We start from the raw sequence: 20,718 nt of genomic DNA on the forward strand, positions 1-20,718 counted from the left end.
TCTCCAATTCGCCCAGCCTGGCCTCCAAAGCTATGAATAAGCTACACTTATTACAAGTACCATTACTGCTAAAGGAGGCCGAGGAATAACTAAACATTTCACACCCAGAGCAGAAAAGTGGGGGAGAGACAGGAGAAGCCGCCATGCTAAACCGGCTAAGAGCTAGTAGCCGCGCTAAGCTAGCGGATTCCTAAAAACACACAAAGTTAATAATGTGTAAATAATTTAGAGGTGATTCAGCAGAGGGAGTGCTTTAGTTAAGGCACGTGAAGATTACACTGTGAAACAAATCGTTATCTAGTTAACTAGATCAATCTAACTACGCAGATTAAACAGCTAACAGATACAGCAAAACACCGCTGTGCTCCGGAACAGGAAGTGATACAATACCGCAGTGAGAGCCAACCGCCAGCAGAGGACTAGTGAACCTCTAGTCAGATGCTCAAATGAATTATATTTATGACACCCCACAATTAATAAAGTAAACCTGGATTTATAAATAAAAGCAACACCCCCGCCTTTCCTCACATCACGTGAAACGTGACTAAAAGTGTACTCCGGTGGGCAGGCCTCATTCACAGGAAGGACAGCTGTGGATTTAAGCCAGGTCTCACATAATCCAAGCATATTCACGCGATGATCCACAATTAAGTCATTCACCAGCAGTGACTTCAGAGACAATGACCTGATGTTAATGAGACCCAAACTAAGGATCTCGGCGGGATCAGCAGATTTTAATGAAGTCATGCGGAAGTTCAGCCCCTCAGCAGCCAGTGACACAGCGGGTTTCAGCGGCCGGAGGAACTCAGGTGAAACACCGCGTCTGCGAGCCCGCAAACAACAGCACCGGTGTAAAAACTCTGCAGCCCCGCGAGAGGCAGCAGCAGGCAGCTGCGGCAAAAACAGGCACAGCTTTAGCGGAGCCGGTCCGGTCATCAGAGAGGACAGGCCAGGAACGACAGGACGAATCCAGCAGCCTCTCGTGCGCAGTGTGTGCGCCCACGCCCAAAAATATCATCCATCCCAGAGGAGGTGAGGATCAGACCCTCTAGTGAAGGCTGCCAGGTAGAACTTAAATTTCACCAATGCACCGCTCCGCTTTCCGCACCTTCTAAAGCGCCTCCTCCGGAGAGGAGCACAAGGAAAACGGAGCAGGTGCAGCAGGACCTCCGCGAGCACAGGTGGCAGAGCAGGGCGAGGCCCTCCCAGCCCGGACCCAGACGAGAGCAGCGGCTCATAAAGAACATTAATGTCCAAGAGAGACTGACGATTATACACAAGCAAGGCAGAGATGTCCTGGCAGAACACACAGATCAAAAACACAGCAACAAATAACAACAAATGTACCCTTATATTCATAAACTGTGCCCTGATTTTTCTTTTTTTAATGCTACAGTTTGAGTCATAATCTGTATCTTTAGTTTTACCCTCTGGGGTCTGAGGGCAATTTTTGGACATTTCACTCGCCTGGCATAAATGTTTTATTATTGCTGTTAACAGCTCTCCCTGCATCCCACAATCAAGTTTTATGTCTCTTTTTTCAGGACAACCTGTGCTTTCATAATATATATGCTTTTGTTGTGTTTTATAAGTGTAATAAAGGTTTACAATAAGAAATAAGAAAGGAAAAAGTAAAGCCGAAAACAATTTTCCACACACATTAATTCAAAACACACAGCAAATTATAATAAACAACTGTTTTGAGACTTTATAAAGGTAATTTGAGGTCTTGTGTGAAAGACTGTACAACAAAAAGGTTCAAACAATAAACACAAATGCGCATTTTGAACAATATATACAAATGGTCTATGCATTTTGTTGTCTTCATCTCAAAGCAATTTCTGTCTGCTATTACACAAAGGTTACATCACAAACCTCTACTTCTACTGTGTTTTGGATTGTTCTGTGCTGCTCCTAAAGCAGCATTCATTCACACTTTGGCTCCTTACAGTCTGAGGAGTGACCCTCCCCTTCGCTCCATTGATATGGTAAACAAGTGCTTTACGCAGAGAAAGAAACAGAGTTATCCAGTAACATTTACATGCAAACTAGTGGAGCTATCTTGATAGTTACACACTCTTTGTTTGAGCATGTGAGATTGTCATCAGAGGCTCTCCGTCTGCTCCGTCTGCTTCACTGATCGCTGTGCGTAATGGCACAGGGCGCATGGAGCCCAACAGTATGTACTCATTGGAGCACTCAGGGGGCTATTCAAACGGTCCAACTAGTAACATATCACTCCTGAAAACAATCTTTGACTTTTCACGTGAAGTAAATCTGGCCTACGACTGGATTTTGGAAAACCATGTGACGGTGAACCAATTCCGACTGGACACTCACATTGTGCACGTCATCACACAGCATCTATAAGGACTACAAAGATATGATGGCTGGCTCGAAAGTCTGAGAAGTGAACTTTTCAGCAAAAAAAAAAGTAAGTTTCTATCTCATATCATTAAAAACTTATTTATAATTTAGTAAACCTTGGTCTTAGCCATCGTATACGACGGCGTCGGCCCCAGAGGGTTAAAAGGACTTTGGTTCAATAAATCTGTGCTCTTGGATTAATAATCTGCAGAAATAATTTTATTAATCTGTCTCAGTAGATTAAGAAAATGAACAAACTCTGGACTCAGTTTAATAAATGAAACACTAGTTAATAGTGGTGGGCACAGTTCTGCTAAATAGGCTAATTACTTCGTGGTTAACACTGTTGCCTCACAGAAAGAATGTCATGGGTACGATTCCCGCCTGTGGTCTTTTTCTGTGGTGTTTGCATGTTCTCTCTGTGTTTGCGTGGGTTTCCTCAGGGTGCTCCGGTTTCCTCCCACATCTAAAAACGTGCAGGTTTGGTGGACTGAAAACTTTATAATTGTCCAGAGGTCTCGGTCACAATGGGATTAACCTGGTTGAATAAAGATTAAATTAAAAGTGAGTAAAGTTTAACAGTCAAAAACGTTTGTAAGCCCTAAAATCGTGCATGTTAGTTCCCGTCTGTTGTGTGTCTGCAGCAGTCAGGCCGCTGTGAGGACCTCAGCCCTCCCCTTCTGAGCACTCCCCCTGCCTTCACTACGCCTTCAGTCCTGTGGACACTGTACCGGTGTCGCCGACCGAACGCCGCCACCCCCCCCCCCCCCCCCAAAAAAAAATTGGTCCACCTTGTCTTCACTGCATATGCATCATTTCAGAACTCAGCAGCGTCATTTCTGAGCGTCAGCAGCGATTCACTGATTATCACCTCATTTTTGCTTCAAACTGCCTCCAGTCATCATCTTTCTCAGCAACAGATATCTGAAGCTTTTCTACAACAATCATTTCCACAAAAATTCAGCATTATTTCATCATAAAAGATGGGCAGCAATCAGAGCGCCGCAGCAGCACCGGTAGATGGCAGTGTTCTATGCATTTTGACCCATCTCCTGGATGGCAGTGTGAAAAGCTCCCGCCCAAATATCACACGGTCATTGCACTGAATCACACTTAGCAAACAGAATTTTCAGTTTTGCAAACACCATTTTTTTTACAAATGAAAAAAAGACATATTTTACAAATTCAGATTTATTTGTAAAAACCAATACACGTTACACTAGAGTGTGTTGGTTTTTACATATAATAAATCAACCAATCAGTGATGAGCGGAGGCTCATTTTCCCATAATGCCTTTTGGCATCTGTGTGTGTTAATGTTCAAACCTTCAGAATTAGCGCATTATTTTAAAATATGTGTTATATTTTCACTTTGTAAAACTTATAATTTGGTTTATAAATCAAAACAATAAATCAACCTTGCTTTGCTTCTCATGACTTCAGCTTCACATCTGGACCACTGCATGCTGTGAATGTAAATGACTCTTCCTTACAGCTGTGGGCATGGCGCACAAAGACACAAAGCGCTGACTCGTTGGTTGTATTTGGTTTTGTGATTGTCGTTGATTCTAATCACAAGCGTTGGCGGTGCTTAAACTCAAAACTGGCTTGACAGTAGCTGAGGGTGTACCGGAGACAATACTGAAAGTTAACAGTTAGCTGTAGCTTCCACTAAATTTTTTTTAGTGGTTTATCTGTTTAGAATGATAAAAGTTAACTTTTCAGTTAGCAGATTATTAGCTAACTTTTTGGTTAGCTGTGGCCACCACTGACTAAAAGTAACTCCCTCTAAATTTTTTTTCTGGTTTATCAGTTTAGCTTTGTAAAATTTAGCTTTTCAGTTAGCGGTTTAATGGTTATCAAAGCTAACTTTTCGGTTAGCTGTGCCCACCACTGCTAGTTAATGTTCTGTCTGATTTAATAGTCTGCTGCTTTGTCTTAACAAACCTCACTTTTGGATCATTAAACTGTATCCTTGAGATTATACTGTATACTGTACTTTCAGATTGATAAAATCATACTCTTAGATTACCATCAATTAACATGAATTAAATAAACAGTACACTCATTTATAATACGCCTTTTAAACCATAACCCTGGATTACTGAATTGTACTGATATTTTAATATACAATTCTGTCTTGATTAATAAAACCGATCTTCCACTGAATGAATCATGATCTCACTTTTGTAATGCTGAATTTTCATTGGTTTAATAAATTTTACCATGTAGTTTGACAAACATGCATAAAACTGCAAGTTGATACATGTTTGGTGACATGAAAATTCAGTAAATTATGTCTTCTATAATACATTCCAATTCTAAGGTAGAACTCTACTCGTGTATACTCTAAATATCTAAAAAAAAGAAGAGTAGAATAGAGTAGAGTATAGAGTAGAGTACAGTAGAGTAGAGTAGAATAGAGTAGAGTACAGAGCATAGAGTAGAGTATAGAGTAGAATAGAGTATAGAGTAGAGTAGAATAGAGTATAGAGCAGAATAGAGTAGAGTAGAACAAAGTATAGAGTAGAATACAGTATAGAGTAGAATAGAGTAGAGTAGAGCCACTTAGGTGCCCGGTCTTGAGAACCATGTTCACTTCCTGCCTTTTTAAACTTTGTCATCAGAATGCTAAATTGCACCAAACGTTTAACAAACAGTGTCCTTGAATGAGTCATTTATACACAGTTTAATATTCTGCAGACCAGGGTTCATTTTGACAAACTGTGTCTGCAGGTTGTTGATCCAAGCACGCACTTTGAGAAGTCTGTCCACGTCCTGTAATAATCACTTTAGATTTGCAATATGACATTTGTGGCTGTGACATTTTTAGCATCAGTCAGAAAACTAAACATAAAAATATATTATGCTGTCCACACAAAATTAGCCAGTCCTCCAAACTCAGAACGCTTTGAAAGTTAAGACTTTACAGCATTAATCACTGATTACAATATTCGAGCCTTTGCATTGATTGATTTGTGGATTTGCTCTTCTAAAGGTTCTAAAGCTGATGTGAGTGTGTTCTCACCTGGGTATGAAGGTGTTGCAGCCGCCGGGGTCCAGCGGGTTGATGTCACAGCAGGTGTAGTCAAATGTCCCGTTCCACAGGTGTTTGGCGAGCTGGAAGGCCACCTTCCTCTGGGCCAGTGTCACGTCCTTCCCGTGCCACACATACACCTCACTGCCAAAGTCCAGGACCAACACCTGCACGCACACAACCAGGCTGAACAAAACCCTTTAAACTGTCGGGTTTTTAATAAACTGATCGACACCGGTCACAGGACACGTCAGTCCTTTGGTCTGACAGGTGGCACAGGCACTGGTCCGAGAACCCAGGACCCTCTGGTCACAAGGCCTCTCCTCTCATCGTTGACATGTGGCCAGTAGAAATGACAACAGTGATGAAGTGTGGATGTCTTTTCACCATTTCCTCAAAATAACCTTTTTAAATATCTCCTAAGTTCTGGGCCCAGATTTTGACCTTAAAAACCAAATCACTTTGTCCTTGGTTAACCCTTCATTATTTCACCAAATGTGATCCAAGTGGGAACAAAAGTAAACAACATGCTACATAAAAAGTAACATGCTACATAAAAAACACCAACAAACATGGACCTCGTTAGACGTGAGCAAAGAACTGTGAGGAACCTTCCCCCACTCATCGTCATCAGGAACCAGCTTGTCTTCCTGTAGTCTGTAGATGCAGTTGGTTTCCACGATGGCATTTTCAAACTGCTCGTCCTCCTCTGGGGGACCCGCCGCTGAAGACACATTAGACACACAAACATCTCAGAGTCCTGCAGTGACCACACGGCTCCAACCTCTTAGAAATAGAAATTTTATTCTGAAATATTTACAGAGTGAAACCTGTGAGTTACTGGACATTAAACAAACTCACGCTGGTAAGCAGTCTGGCCTCCGAGGAGAGTCCAGAACTGTTGGCTATCAGGGCCATGTGAGGTCACTGCTTCCTCGATGGTCTGAACCTGGTTTGCTCTGCATCCCAGGTCCTTCTTTGTCTGGATGAAAGTGGCCAAATCGACCGCCTACAATCAAAACACAAACATCTCTCTCAGGTTTTTAGCATCTGTGTGACAAACCTTGATGATACCAGTGTACTAAATGCCAATTTTAGACATTGATTATTTTTATTTATACAAGTGAAGTGATGCACAGTAGCGAGAAGTTCGCTCGTGGTACAGGGAGTCCCAAACAGGAAGTGCCAAATTTTGAGTCCACAGTGAAACAGGAAATGTCAAATGTTGAACACTTCCTGGATCAACACTTCCTGGATTGACAGACGAGATCTCATGGAATCTCGCAGGAACTCAGTGGCAAGTTCACACTGAAACAGGAAGTGCCAAATTTTGAGTCCACAGCGAAACAGGAAATGACAAATGTTGAACACTTCCTGGCATGAGTGGAGCTAGAGTGGAGGGTTGCACTGGACTACCCTGAAATCTGATTGGACACAGATGATTGACATGTCACGGCACCACACGTCTAGTTGAAAGAGCTGCATTTTGAAATCAGTGAGTCACACTGACTGCTAGGTTCCTCCTGTCCAGTAGTTGGGGCTGTGTACCACAACAGTTCTAATCCACCTTAGAAGAAAAATGTTTGACTCATTTGAAACTGAACACGTCGTTTGAACCGTGGACTCCAAATGACACCAAAGTTATATTGGTGAATAAACAACCGTATTTTATGCCAGAAATGAGGTCCAGGTTGTTAAAAGTGGCATTTCTCCTTTAATTCAGGTTGCCTTATATATACACGTGTTTCTCCAGTGATTTTAATGAATGAAATGAGACAGCAGCTGAGTCATGCTAACAACATGAAGATGCTCAAGCTGAAAGAAATACAGCTAATTTACTCCTCCTCTGTTCTGTATAAAACCTGTGTAACCTCTTAATTTTGCTCTCTGAAGGACTTATTTTTAAATAACCTCTTAATTTTGTGAAATATAGCGAGGATCTGCCCCATCCTGTCCATGGCTGATGCTGAGACCCTGATTCATGCTTCTGTTTCTTCTAGACTAGATTATTGTAATGTTCTATTTTCAAGGTTAACGCAGTCCAGCATCAGGGGTCTTCAGCTGGTTCAGAACGCTGCCGCCAGACTTCTGACACGTAGCAGAAGGTCTGAACATATCACACCCATTTTGGTATCTTTGCACTGGCTCCCTGTCTCTGAGAGCAAATTTTAAGGTTTTGTTATTGACTTATGAAGTTGTTCATGGACTGGTGTCATCTTATCTGGCTGATCCGGGCTTTGCAGTCACAGGATGCGGGACTTCTTTGTGTTCCCAGGGTGAAGAAGAAGTCAGTGGGTCAAAGAGCTTTTTCTCATCGTGCACCCACCCTGTGGAACGGTCTTCCTGCAACCGTGAGTCCGTGGACATTTTTAAGTCAAGACTTAAAACCCATTTTTATTCTCTTTCTTATGAATAGTTTTTATTTTTTATGTTTTATTCTTTTGCTTCTGCTTTTAATTATGTATTTGAATTTTTTATTCATTTTTAATTATTGAATTTTTATGTTATATTTCTGTGTGCCTTGAGATGGCTTTTGTTGTGATTTGGCGCATTATAAGATGATTAAATTATTATAAATTATTTTGCTGTTTGAGTGACACACCTCTGACAACTTTTGATGAATAAATCTAAAATTATTTTCCTTAAACTGAAACTGAAAGCAAATCTCTACAATTTTCAATTTATTTTAATTTATATTGTGCCAAATCAAGGTGCTTCACACAGTAAGGTCTAACCTTACCAACCCCCAGAGCAAGAACAGAGGAGACAGTGTCAAGAAAAAACTCCCTCTGATGATTTGAGGAAGAAACCTCAAGCAGACCAGACTCAAAGGGGTGACCCTCTGCTTGGGCCATGATACAGACACAAATTACAGAACAGAATTCACAAAATGAATATACAGGAAATGTTGCTGGTGCACAGGACAGGAGGGTTACAGAAACAGACACCACACCCATCTGTGGATGGAGCTGCACCTCAAACAGAGAGAAAAAAAAAACAGAATCAGGCATCAGAAAGACAAGAAATACTGTATAATGTGTCAGCATTAAACAACAAGTAAAACAGAAGAAATACTAAGGTGATTGCCTACAACTTGATATAAATGAATTAAAAATCTAAAACCCAGCTTCCTGATGAAGTGGTGTAGAGGAGGATTTTCTTCAAAAGAAGACCTGAAAGTTCAGCTACAATTTGACAGAAAGCACATGTGAGATGAAAGACTAGATTTGATGTTTTGGTGAAAGAAACTTTTGTATTTCTTCATAATTGATGTAAATAAAGTCCAAGACATATTCAGTGACTTGGAAATGTTCATGTTTCATCCCCTGACTTGTCTGAAGAAAACTGGCAATAAAACTGATTATTATTTACAGGTTTTATCAAGTTTTAGAGATTTGCTTTCAGTTTGAGGAAGATCATTTTAGAAATTTTAATTCTTTATTTTTTTTGTATTTCTTGTATTTAAAATGGCATAAACAAATTAAAATGTGTGAAATACCAAGTGCTCCAATACTTTTGGAGGGAACAGTATCATGACCTTATGATGAGTGTGAAATGAGTGTGGAATTATTACTGTTTGGTTTAAGAAGGTTTCATTTTCACTGTTGCCGTTGTGTCAAATCATAGTCATATCATATATCATACTGATATGAAAATTCAGTAAGGTATATCTTCTATTATACATTCCAAATCTAAGGTGGAGCTCTACTAGTGTTTACTAAGGTACACCGAAATATCTAAAAAAAAAAAAAAAAGACAGAGAGAGTAGAGCCACTTAGGTTCCTAGTCTTGAGAACCAGGGATGGTCAGTTGAAAAGCTTTTTTATCCCATAGGAACTCTCCCTACACACCTAAGCGGCTCAAGAATATGGACAGAATGTATATAAGTGACATTTACATGACAATTTATATGACAATATTGAGATACTTTGAGATAATTTGTCCATATTGTACAGCCCTACTGTCAACTAGCTGAGAACTTTGAATATTAATTTACATCTACATTAAAAATATGCTTAAAGTGGCAGGGGGTTAAGAGGGCTGTAATTAGGGGGGTTTGGGGGGTGGAGCCCCCCCAGAAGCTGGAAAGTTTTAGCCATGCTAATGCTCCCCTGAAGCATTTGCTAAACAAAAAAAGTCTGAAGGACCTAAATGAGATGGTGAGATGCTGAAGAGCTTTGCTTGTTCATGTCTGCAACATATACATATTAATCAATTGTTGTGTTGTCACAAAGGGTCTGGGCGGTGTAAGTTCTCAGACTGAACCCAAAAACTGCACCACCTGATTTCACGTACTCCCAGTTTGTAAAACGAGTAGAACTGGATCTCATTCATCTCCTCCACTGGACTTCTCAAGCCACCAGCAGAGGAGGCAACAATTATGATGCCAGATCAGGCCTGGGAGCATGAACCTGCACTGAGCCAACATTCACATCCCGGATAGCAACCACCCCGACATACAACCGATCCACCAATTATTAGAAGCTGTAAAATACTGCAGTTAACATTTCGGTGTAGTTGATTCACAGTGGAGAGCTTGGTGAGCTCAACTGGCTGCTTTCCAGCACGATGACCATGATACAGAATCATAGCACATTTTCAAAATAAAGCATTTGTGAGTTCAAAGCTGTGGAAGATAATAAATCCCATTTCAGATGTAATTCCAACAAGAGACCAGCGAGTGGTGCTAGACATGTGTGAAAAGAAACATATGCAGGTGTGCTGATCTCCTGCTGTCTAAATCATCCATTAGGGTCCATATCAAAATGTGCAGTATGAAATTTGACAGTAAATAAAAAGGAAACATCACAAAGTGGCAATAATCCCACTTTCAGGGTGGTTATGATCCCTGTCACAGCATCTTCTCAAATATAGATGAAATACACCAAGAGGTTTGTGAGATGTAGCTCTGGACACACCAGCACCCGACGACCACATCTGGGCCTGTGGTCCGGGCTCAAGCTTCCAGTTTGACAAATATCTTACAGATTATTCTTGAGATAGTTGCAGTTTATTTTCCTGCCACCTCCCTGCTGGACCTCCAAATCCAAACTCACTTTAGCCTTCTCGATGATGTTGGAAAACTCTCCGATCCAGACGAAGCAGTGCTCTGGAGTCACCAACAGGAAACAGTCTCCGCTGTTCAACGACGATGCTCTGGGCTCCACTAGTCTGGTCTGAACGTGGCGACGGCCTGGAAATGATCAGTTCTTCTTTGTCAATTGTTTTATTTTCAAGGTGTCATTTTGTGGAACCAAAATCTTTGGCTTCAAATAAAAGGAAGTTGACTTGGTAAAAACATTTTTTACTTTACCTTTGATTTGCATCAGCATGATGTTCTTAAACGGCACGGCGCTGTTATTGGACATGTGCTCTGAGACGTTGATGCTCCGCAGACTCACGCTGCTGAAGTTCTCTTGACTGGCGAGTCCCGCCAGAGCTGCTTCCGAGTACTCTGAAGCTTTACTGGCTGGAATATAAAGGCAGCGCAGAATTTAAGTTACATGGATGCATTTATCTGTACGCTGAGAATGTCAGAGTGTATCTGAGGTGAAAGGACACGGAGCTGACTGTCAGCTCGAATTAGAGCTTAAATCCACCCGACAACTCCCCCTTGAACAGACGTCAGATCAAAGGTGCAGCTTTGATTTCAAGTGTTTGAAGTGTTCACTGAAATCAGTTATTAAGAAATATAAAGAGTATCACACCGTACGGCAAATCAACAGAACAATCTGAAGAAATGACTTGAATTGATACGCAAACAAAATAACACACTGGTATGAATGTTACGTACATGGAAACATCAGCCTGAAGCACGTTTTGACCTTCGTTTTAAACTAAATAGTCGTGGATTATTGTCTGTGGTACTCAGAGACACTGTGGGGATGATCCAGAACCAAAAACCAAAGATTTAATTGTGATTTTCCTATTTTCATACACAAGAAAATCATGTGTCGATTTCTTAGATGGAAATCGACACATGATTTTCTTGTGTATGAAAATAGGGAAACCCTGGCACCGCCTCCTGTCTACATCTTGAAGCACAACAATCACTTCCATCTTGTCCTCAGACCAGGACTATCAGGCTTCAGCCTCCTCACATGGGTGGCCTAAGTTTTGACCTTTGGACTAGACAGGTCTAACCTTTCTAGTGTGTCTCCAGAACACGTCACCATTTCCAGTCTTCAACTAAAGTTTGAGTTCTGTCCCTTTTCACTGCATCACAAAACCAGGCCCTGGTCTAAAATGTACCAAATCCATACGGGAACTGCTGTGGTGATCCTGAGAAAAACAGGAGCAGCAAGAAGAAGCCCAGTAATGTGGCCTCGACTTGGACTCATCTTTAGTGACTTGGACTTGAACACTGGGAGTCTCAAGGCTCGACTTGAACTTCAGGTTTGGTGGCTCCGCTGCAGCACTGGTACGCCATGTCATACAGCACAGCCACGTCATGTGTTATTTATTTTTCAGTCTGTGGAACCGCAAAAATTCAGACAACACAACATAATGTCCATGTTAACCCTCAAGCAACCAGGCTATTTTAGCAACTAACATGCTTGGCAAATCCTAGCATCAAATATAGAAGAACTGGTCTCTAGCAAATATGACAATACTTTAACACAAATCTCAATGAACCCATCAGTCATCCTTTGTGACAACCGTTAGCTATTTTCATCCTCACTCTGGACATTCTGGACAATGTCAGTCAGCCTCTGCACACCGTCATCAGCAACCAGAGGAGCCTCTTCAGACACAGACTGCTCCTTCCCAAGTGCAGGACCAACAGCCTGAAAAACTCCTTTGTGCCTCAGGACATCAGACTGTACAACCCCTCACTCAGGGGGAGGAGGAGGAACAGGAAGACAGAGGACAGGAAGGAGAGGAACAGGTGGAGCCAGTAAACCAGCAGCAAGCAGTATTTCTGGTATTTATATTTGTGCAGCGCCGCCGTTCGGCATAAGCAGACTATGCAGCCTGCGTGGGGCACCAACCATGTTGCACTAGTTTGCAGGGCCTCCAATTGACTGAAAAATGTGTTGAAATTATTACATTATTACATTTCAAAATCAATATGAATTATTTATGAATAGGCCCATCGTTTTTGTCTTTAAACATTGTGTTGGCCCCTACCCCATTACTTAATTGGGGCAAATTAACAGTTTTTTTTGCCTAATATAAAGCCCCCATCCACCCCCGCCCCAGTTCCCTGAAATGGTACACCCCTGTTTGTGTCTTTCTCTGTTCGCTGTGTCGCCTAACCAGGGTTGCCAGATGTGACTATTTCCAGTCCAATAAATGCTCAGAAATGCAAGGAGGCACTAAATCCTGCACAATTTGAACTGATTTTTAAAATGTGTGTGGCAATTCTATACAAAAAACTCGTCCAGTGCCATATTATTTTGCCCTAAACAAACCAACTGGATGGGAAAACACCCAATCTGGCAACCAGATGATCAGACAGCAACTATAAATTTGACAGGCTGATAAATATACCAAAAATAGTGAGAATAATTTCAGAACTTTTATTTAAGGCATATATATGTAAATTACGTATGCACTGCTTAAAATAGACAGGCATGCTTGCGTGCAGTCAGCAGAATGCTGGAAAGAAATGCAGTTTAGTTGGTGGGGTACTGTAGAGTGCTCCATTCCCCCTTAGGGTAAGGAAAGGGTGACACCTGCTGGTAAACCTTAGCATTTGTTGTGGTTGTGTATGATTTCACAATGCCACCACTGTTTTGCTTGATGTGTAGTATTGAGCATTTTAATATTTAGGTATTTTTCTATGTGTCCATAATTTAATATAATATAATGGTTTCATGTAGTTTTCCTATCATTATGGAATACACCGGATACTAGATAACATAATATAATGAAGTGTTTTACAGTTAAACAGAAAACCTAAACTGATGCATATTTTATGCACTTGTTATCCTATTATGAACAATGGTACAACATGGTATTTTGCAAAAAAAAAAAAAAAAGTCAAAAAATCTTAATGTTTTGGTATTTTTGTTTAGCATTACTAATGATATACACTCAACAAAAATATAAAGGCAACACTTTTGGTTTTGCTCCCATTTTGTATGAGATGAACTCAAAGATCTAAAACTTTTTCCACATACACAATATCACCATTTCCCTCAAATATTGTTCACAAACCAGTCTAAATCTGTGATAGTGAGCACTTCTCCTTTGCTGAGATAATCCATCCCACCTCACAGGTGTGCCATATGAAGATGCTGATTAGACACCATGATTAGTGCACAGGTGTGCCTTAGACTGCCCACAATAAAAGGCCACTGTGAAAGGTGCAGTTTTATCACAGCACAATGCCACAGATGTCGCAAGATTTGAGGGAGCGTGCAATTGGCATGCTGACAGCAGGAATGTCAACCAGAGCTGTTGCTCGTGTATTGAATGTTCATTTCTCTACCATAAGCCGTCTCCAAAGGTGTTTCAGAGAATTTGGCAGTACATCCAACCAGCCTCACAACCGCAGACCACGTGTAACCACACCAGCCCAGGACCTCCACATCCAGCATGTTCACCTCCAAGATCGTCTGAGACCAGCCACTCGGACAGCTGCTGAAACAATCGGTTTGCATAACCAAAGAATTTCTGCACAAACTGTCAGAAACCGTCTCAGGGAAGCTCATCTGCATGCTCGTCGTCCTCATCGGAGTATCGACCTGACTCCAGTTCGTCATCGTAACCGACTTGAGTGGGCAAATGCTCACATTCGCTGGCGTTTGGCACGTTGGAGAGGTGTTCTCTTCATGGATGAATCCCGGTTCACACTGTTCAGGGCAGATGGCAGACAGCGTGTGTGGCGTTGTGTGGGTGAGCGGTTTTCTGATGTCAATGTTGCGGATCGAGTGGCCCATGGTGGCGGTGGGGTTATGGTATGGGCAGGTGTCTGTTATGGAAGAAGAACACAGGTGCATTTTATTGATGGCATTTTGAATGCACAGAGATACTGTGACGAGATCCTGAGGCCCATTGTTGTGCCATACATCCAAGAACATCACCTCATGTTGCAGCAGGATAATGCACGGCCCCATGTTGCAAGGATCTGTACACAATTCTTGGAAGCTGAAAATGTCCCAGTTCTTGCATGGCCGGACATGTCACCCATTGAGCATGTTTGGGATGCTCTGGACTGGCGTATACGACAGCGTGTACCAGTTCCTGCCAATATCCAGCAACTTCACACAGCCATTGAAGAGGAGTGGACCAACATTCCACAGGCCACAATTGACAACCTGATCAACTCTATGTGAAGGAGATGTGTTGCACTGCATGAGGCAAATGGTGGTCACACCAGATACTGACTGGTATCCCCCCCCCAATAAAACAAAACTGCACCTTTCAGAGTGGCCTTTTATTGTGGGCAGTCTAAGGCACACCTGTGCACTAATCATGGTGTCTAATCAGCATCTTGATATGGCACACCTGTGAGGTGGGATGGATTATCTCAGCAAAGGAGAAGTGCTCACTATCACAGATTTAGACTGGTTTCATCTCATACAAAATGGGAGCAAAACCAAAAGTGTTGCGTTTATATTTTTGTTGAGTATATATATATATATATATATATATATATATATATATATATATATATATTTTTTTTTTTTTTTTTTTTTTTTTAACATTTTCACAGGATCAATGCTTAAATATGTCCAAGGAGCACCAAGTCAGCAAGAGGATGAGTCAGATGATCAACCATCTACTTCAAGCAGCCAACAACCCCAGCAAGGTTCAAGTTCAGGTACAGAGTATGAGGGTGGGGGGGCCTCCCTGACCAGTTATGCTTATGGCCTCCAAAACCTTAGCAGCAGCCCTGTATTTGTGTATTTATATTTATATCTGCAAATTGTTTTCTACCTTCACTTTTGACGCTCTATGTGCTTCTTACCCTGTGTGCTGCTATACAATGCCGCTGGAACCTCAATTTCACTACTTGGTCTTACAGCAAGTCGTGATTTAGCAGCACGAAATATACATTAATCTATTGGTTCGTGATATTGTGATGATCATGTGATGATGTGATCATCATGGCAGCACAAATTCACTGTAATTCATTCCGTGATGCTGCACGAAATTAAAAGTGCAGTGGGGGGGGGGGGGGGGGTCGGGGTGGTTATGGTTAGGGTGGGGGGGAGGAGTAGGGTTATTAATAGTGAGTTAAAAAAAAAAACCCCGTCATGAAAATTTGACTCATTACGTGACGGGAGGACAAAAAACTAAAATGTGAGACTGGGCTGAGGGAGTCTTCCCAAGGGATCAATACAGTTCTATCTAATCTCTAATCTAATCTTACGAATCAGTCTGGATACTTGTGCAGCTGTAAATCTTGCTATTCTTGGTCTGTTGGCTTCCCTGCAAAACAGTAAATGGGCTGCATTTATATACCGCTTTTCCATCTGCATCAGACGCTCAAAGCGCTTTACAATAATGCCTCACATTCACCCCAATGTCAGGCTGCTGCCATACAAAATGCTCACTACACACCGGGAGCAACCAGGAGATTAAGGACCTTGCCCAAGGGCCCTTAGTGATTTTCCATTCAGGCTGGGATTTGAACCGAGGATCCTCTGGTCTCAAGCCCAACAGCTTTAACCACTAGACCATCACCTCCCCTGTAAACAGTAAAATATAATGATAAGAGTTGGCAAATTACAAAACCATCTGAAGCTATAATGTAAAAATCTCATAGATCTTCCCAGAGTCATAAGTGCGCCGCACATGTTTGGATTATTCTCACCACACAGATCGTATTGTATAAACAGATGCAGGACCAGTGGATTGACAAATTCATGGTAGGAAACAGTAGGAAATGGTTGTATTTAGTAGTAAGTTGTGTGGTTAGCGTCCGTCCTGCCTTCCCTCCACTCACTCTTCTCAGCCTTCATCCTGTTGCTCTCCAGCTGGGCCACGTTGAGTCTCTGCTCCGTGTACTCCTGTCGGATGTCCTCTCTGGCCGCCAGCATCTTCACAGGATTCCTGGACGCCTGCACGTTCCTGGACGGACGCACCGCCCGCTTGTGCTGCACCATAGCTGAGGTCAGCCTGCGCGCAGAGAAAACCAAAGTCCCTGAGCATGACAGGTACCAAATACATGGAGACGTGTGCTTCGAGTCATAAAGATCTCACAATCTACTGGAACTACAGAATGATGATCATATTCACTGTTTTAAGTTGGAAATGTAAATTCTTCTGGACTTGAGTCCAAGATGGACCCATCCTTATCTGTAGCTGTCCAAAGACACTTTCCCAGGTCCTTACTTGGGCCCCTGAGAACCAAAGATGACATCAAAGTCCTCATTGATCTCGATCCTGGGGATCATGCGTGGAATCTCAGAGACACGTCGGTAGAACTTGGAGAAGATCTCATCATCCAGCTTCATCACCTCCTTCACAGCCTTCTCCGTTACTGTTAGTGTGGTTTCCTGCAGACCTGCAACTAAGAACACAACACAAACATGAGGAGCACACACGTGTGGCACCACTAGTCTCACACGTCAAAGTGGAAAAGAGACAGTTTAGATCTGAATAAAGGCTGGTTCCTGCTCAGAAAACCTTTCTGCACCTTCATGCTGGGACTTAATCATATTATAATTTGAGCAACACAATCATCTACAACCCCTGGCAAAAATGATGGAATCACCGGCCTCGGAGGATGTTCATTCAGTTGTTTAATTTTGTAGAAAAAAAGCAGATCACAGACATGACACAAAACTAAAGTCATTTCAAATGGCAGCTTTCTGGCTTTAAGAAACACTATAAGAAATCAGGAAAAAAAATTGTGGCAGTCAGTAACGGTTACTTTTTTAGACCAAGCAGAGGAAAAAAATATGGAATCACTCAATTCTGAGGAATAAATTATGGAATCACCCTGTAAATTTTCATCCCCAAAACTAACACCTGCATCAAATCAGATCTGCTCGTTGACATTGACCCTATGTGTCTTTTTGCAAGGAATGTTTTCACAGTTTTTGTTCTATGGCAAGATGCATTATCATCTTGAAAAATGATTTCATCATCCCTTAAACATCCTTTCAATTGATGGGATAAGAAAAGTGTCCAAAATATCAACGTAAACTTGTGCATTTATTGATGATGTAATGACAGCCATCTCCCCAGTGCCTTTACCTGACATGCAGCCCCATATCATCAATGACTGTGGAAATGTACATGTTCTCTTCAGGCAGTCATCTTTATAAATCTCATTGGAACGGCACCAAACAAAAGTTCCAGCATCATCACCTTGCCCAATGCAGATTCGAGATTCATCACTGAATATGACTTTCATCCAGTCATCCACAGTCCACGATTGCTTTTCTTTAGCCCATTGTAACCTTGTTTTTTTCTGTTTAGGTGTTAATGATGGCTTTCGTTTAGCTTTTCTGTATGTAAATCCCATTTCCTTTAGGCGGTTTCTTACAGTTCGGTCACAGACGTTGACTCCAGTTTCCTCCCATTCGTTCCTCATTTGTTTTGTTGTGCATTTTGTGTGCTCCAGTGGTCCTGGTCGCTGTGTTATTTGGAGCATGAGCTCCTGGTAGGGCCATCCTTAACAAACTGGTCCCAGGTAAGGAGACAGAGAAAGGGTGATCTTTATCACCCGTTGTGATTGACACAGTGAGGGATGGAGTCACCTTGCCCGGATTACGGAGACCAGGGCTTCTTCCTGGCACCAGGTCTGGCACCAGGAGGAGGCCCTGGTCTGTCCAGAAGGAAACACCAGGAGGAGATCCAGATCTTGCCAGGAGGCCACATTTCAGAGTGGCCTTTTATTGTGGCCAGCCTAAGGCACACCGGTGCAATAATCATGCTGTCTAATTAGCATCTTGATATGTGTCCCATCCCACCTGTGAGGTGGGTTGGATCATCTCAGCAAAGGACCAAAGAGCTGTCCAAAGACACCAGAGACAAAATTGTAGACCTCCACAAGGCTGGAAAGGGCTACGGGGCAACTGCCAAGCGGCTTTGTGAAAAAAGATCAAGTGTTGGAGCAATTATTAGAAAATGGAAGAAGCTAAACATGACTCTCAAGTCTCCCTCAGACTGGGGCTCCGTGCAAGATCCCACCTCGTGGTGTATCAGTGATCCTAAGAAAGGTGAGGAATCAGCCCAGAACTGCACGGGAGGAGCTGGTCAATGACCTGAAGAGAGCTGGCACCACTGTTTCCAAGGTTACTGTGGGTATGTAATAGGTTGAAAATGCTATAGACAGAGTTTCTATTATGAAACAAACCCTCCCTCTCATTTTTTGGAGATAACAGTGTAAAGAACTACTCTAGCAGAGTGACTTGAACGCATCACGGATTGGTGAATTTTACTCCACCAAATCAGTAGATGGCGCTCGTTTGCTCCTGTGGATCAGACAGAGCTGTTTCTTCTTGAGCCTTACCTGGCGCCAATCACAACTAGGTGGCGCTGTCCACAGGTACTGTAAAAACACCCTCTAAACTCATTAGTTTATATTCACACAGACGTGAATGAGTGAGGAACCACTTTCCTGTGTGTTAGGATGACTGTGACAGATATATAGCGTTTAGTTGTGTAGTTAATGAAGTGTATCTGCCGAGAGCTATTATTAGCCGACATGCTAGTCTGCATGTCTCATGCAGTAGAACAAGGTTAGAAATAAAATCCTGTGATCTCATATTGATGATTTGAGACGGGTAGATGTATGTACAGGTTAGTAAAAATAGTTATTGTTTCCAGTGTGCACTTTGTCTTGGTACTGTTTCTGTTGTTAAGCTGCTGTCATGATGTTGCACATTCTGCCAGTGAAAAATACTGTGAATGTGTCAACTGAATTAGAAGCATTAACACAAAAGTTGTGATGCAGCTATGTCCAAAAAGTTTCTTTTCATTACAAATTTGGTATTTTGGTTATGACTAATCTGTTTCAGTAATTCAATTGTATTTATTTTTCTAATTCTCCATCTTTTATTTACGCATCTTTTGCAGTTTATATTTTATTTTGCACAGGATTTACTTTCTTTTTATGAACACTGATGCATCTTTCTCATGCATATAATGTAATTTATAGACCCACATTGAAAATGAGTTCCTGTTTTTCTGTTATGTGAGTTATATTAAGAGTTCACATAAAAAAAAAATAGAAAACCTGTAAAGTCTACTTTTAGTACAAAATTCACAAGAGGTATCGATAAGGGAATTGATAAGGAATCGGATCGATAAGCAGAATCGATAATGGCATCGATATTGATAAAATCTTATCAATACCCATCCCTATAATACACTAAGACGTCATGGGTTAAAATCATGCATGGCACGGAAGGTTCCCCTGCTTAAATCAGCACAAGTCCGTCTTAAGTTTGCCCAGGACCATCTGGATGATCCAGAGGAGTCATGGGAGAAGGTTATGTGGTCAGATGAGACCAAAATAGAACTTTTTGGTCTTAATTCCACTCACCGTGTTTGGAGGAAGAAGAATGCTGAGTACCATCCCAAAAACACCGTCCCTACTGTGAAGCATGGGGGTGGAAGCATCATACTTTGGGGTGTTTTTCTGCATGTGGGACAGGACGACTGCACTGTATTAAGGAGAGGATGACCGGGGTCATGTATTGGGAGATTCTGGGGAACAACCTCCTTCCCTCAGTTAAAGCATTGAAGATGGGTCGTGGATGGGTCTTCCAACATGACAATGACTCGAAGCACACAGCCAGGATAACCAAGGAGGGGCTCTGTAAGAAGCATATCAAGGTTCTGGAGTGGTCTAGCCAGTCTCCAGACCTAAACCCAATAGAAAATCTTTGGTGTTTCTCAGTGACGGCCCAGTAACCTGGCTGATCTAGAGAAGCTCTGTGTGGAGGAGTGGACCAAAATCCCTGCTGCAGTGTGTGAAAACCTGGTGAAAAACTGCAGGAAACGTTTGACCTCTGTAATTAAAAACAAAGGCTACTGTACCAAATATTAACATTGATTTTCACAGGTGTTCAAATACTTATTTGCAGCAGTAACATACAAATAAATTATTAAAAAAATCATACATTGTGATTTCCGGATTTTTTCTTTTTTTTTTTTTTTTAGATTATGTCTCTCACAGTGGACATGCACCTAAGATGAAAATTTCAGACCCCTCCATGATTTCTAAGTGTATATATATACATACATATATATACATACATATACATATATATATATATACATACATATACATACATATACATATATATATATATATACATACATATACATACATATACATACATATACATATATATACATACATATATACATACATATATATACATATATACATACATATATACA

At 41.6% G+C, this 20,718-nt stretch overlaps 1 protein-coding gene across 9 annotated transcripts in view; it reads right to left on the reverse strand.

Annotated features, from left to right (window-relative positions):
• The window catches only part of LOC117521482 (supervillin-like), a 207,587-nt gene that overhangs the window by 97,238 nt on the left and 89,631 nt on the right, over positions 1–20,718 (reverse strand). For 7 of the 9 annotated variants that reach the window (XM_034182785.1, XM_034182786.1, XM_034182782.1 and 4 more), the window contains 7 exons: positions 16,693–16,870; positions 16,304–16,476; positions 10,718–10,873; positions 10,461–10,597; positions 6,265–6,412; positions 5,982–6,127; positions 5,395–5,573 (listed from right to left, as the gene is read on the reverse strand). In XM_034182785.1, coding sequence (XP_034038676.1) covers positions 5,395–5,573; positions 5,982–6,127; positions 6,265–6,412; positions 10,461–10,597; positions 10,718–10,873; positions 16,304–16,476; positions 16,693–16,870 — 1,117 coding nt within the window. The remainder of the gene's footprint in view (positions 1–5,394; positions 5,574–5,981; positions 6,128–6,264; positions 6,413–10,460; positions 10,598–10,717; positions 10,874–16,303; positions 16,477–16,692; positions 16,871–20,718) is intronic. The other 2 variants (XM_034182790.1, XM_034182783.1) reach the window with 1 other exon arrangement.

Source organism: Thalassophryne amazonica, chromosome 12, assembly GCF_902500255.1.
Source record: "Thalassophryne amazonica chromosome 12, fThaAma1.1, whole genome shotgun sequence".
Lineage (NCBI taxonomy): Eukaryota > Metazoa > Chordata > Actinopteri > Batrachoidiformes > Batrachoididae > Thalassophryne > Thalassophryne amazonica.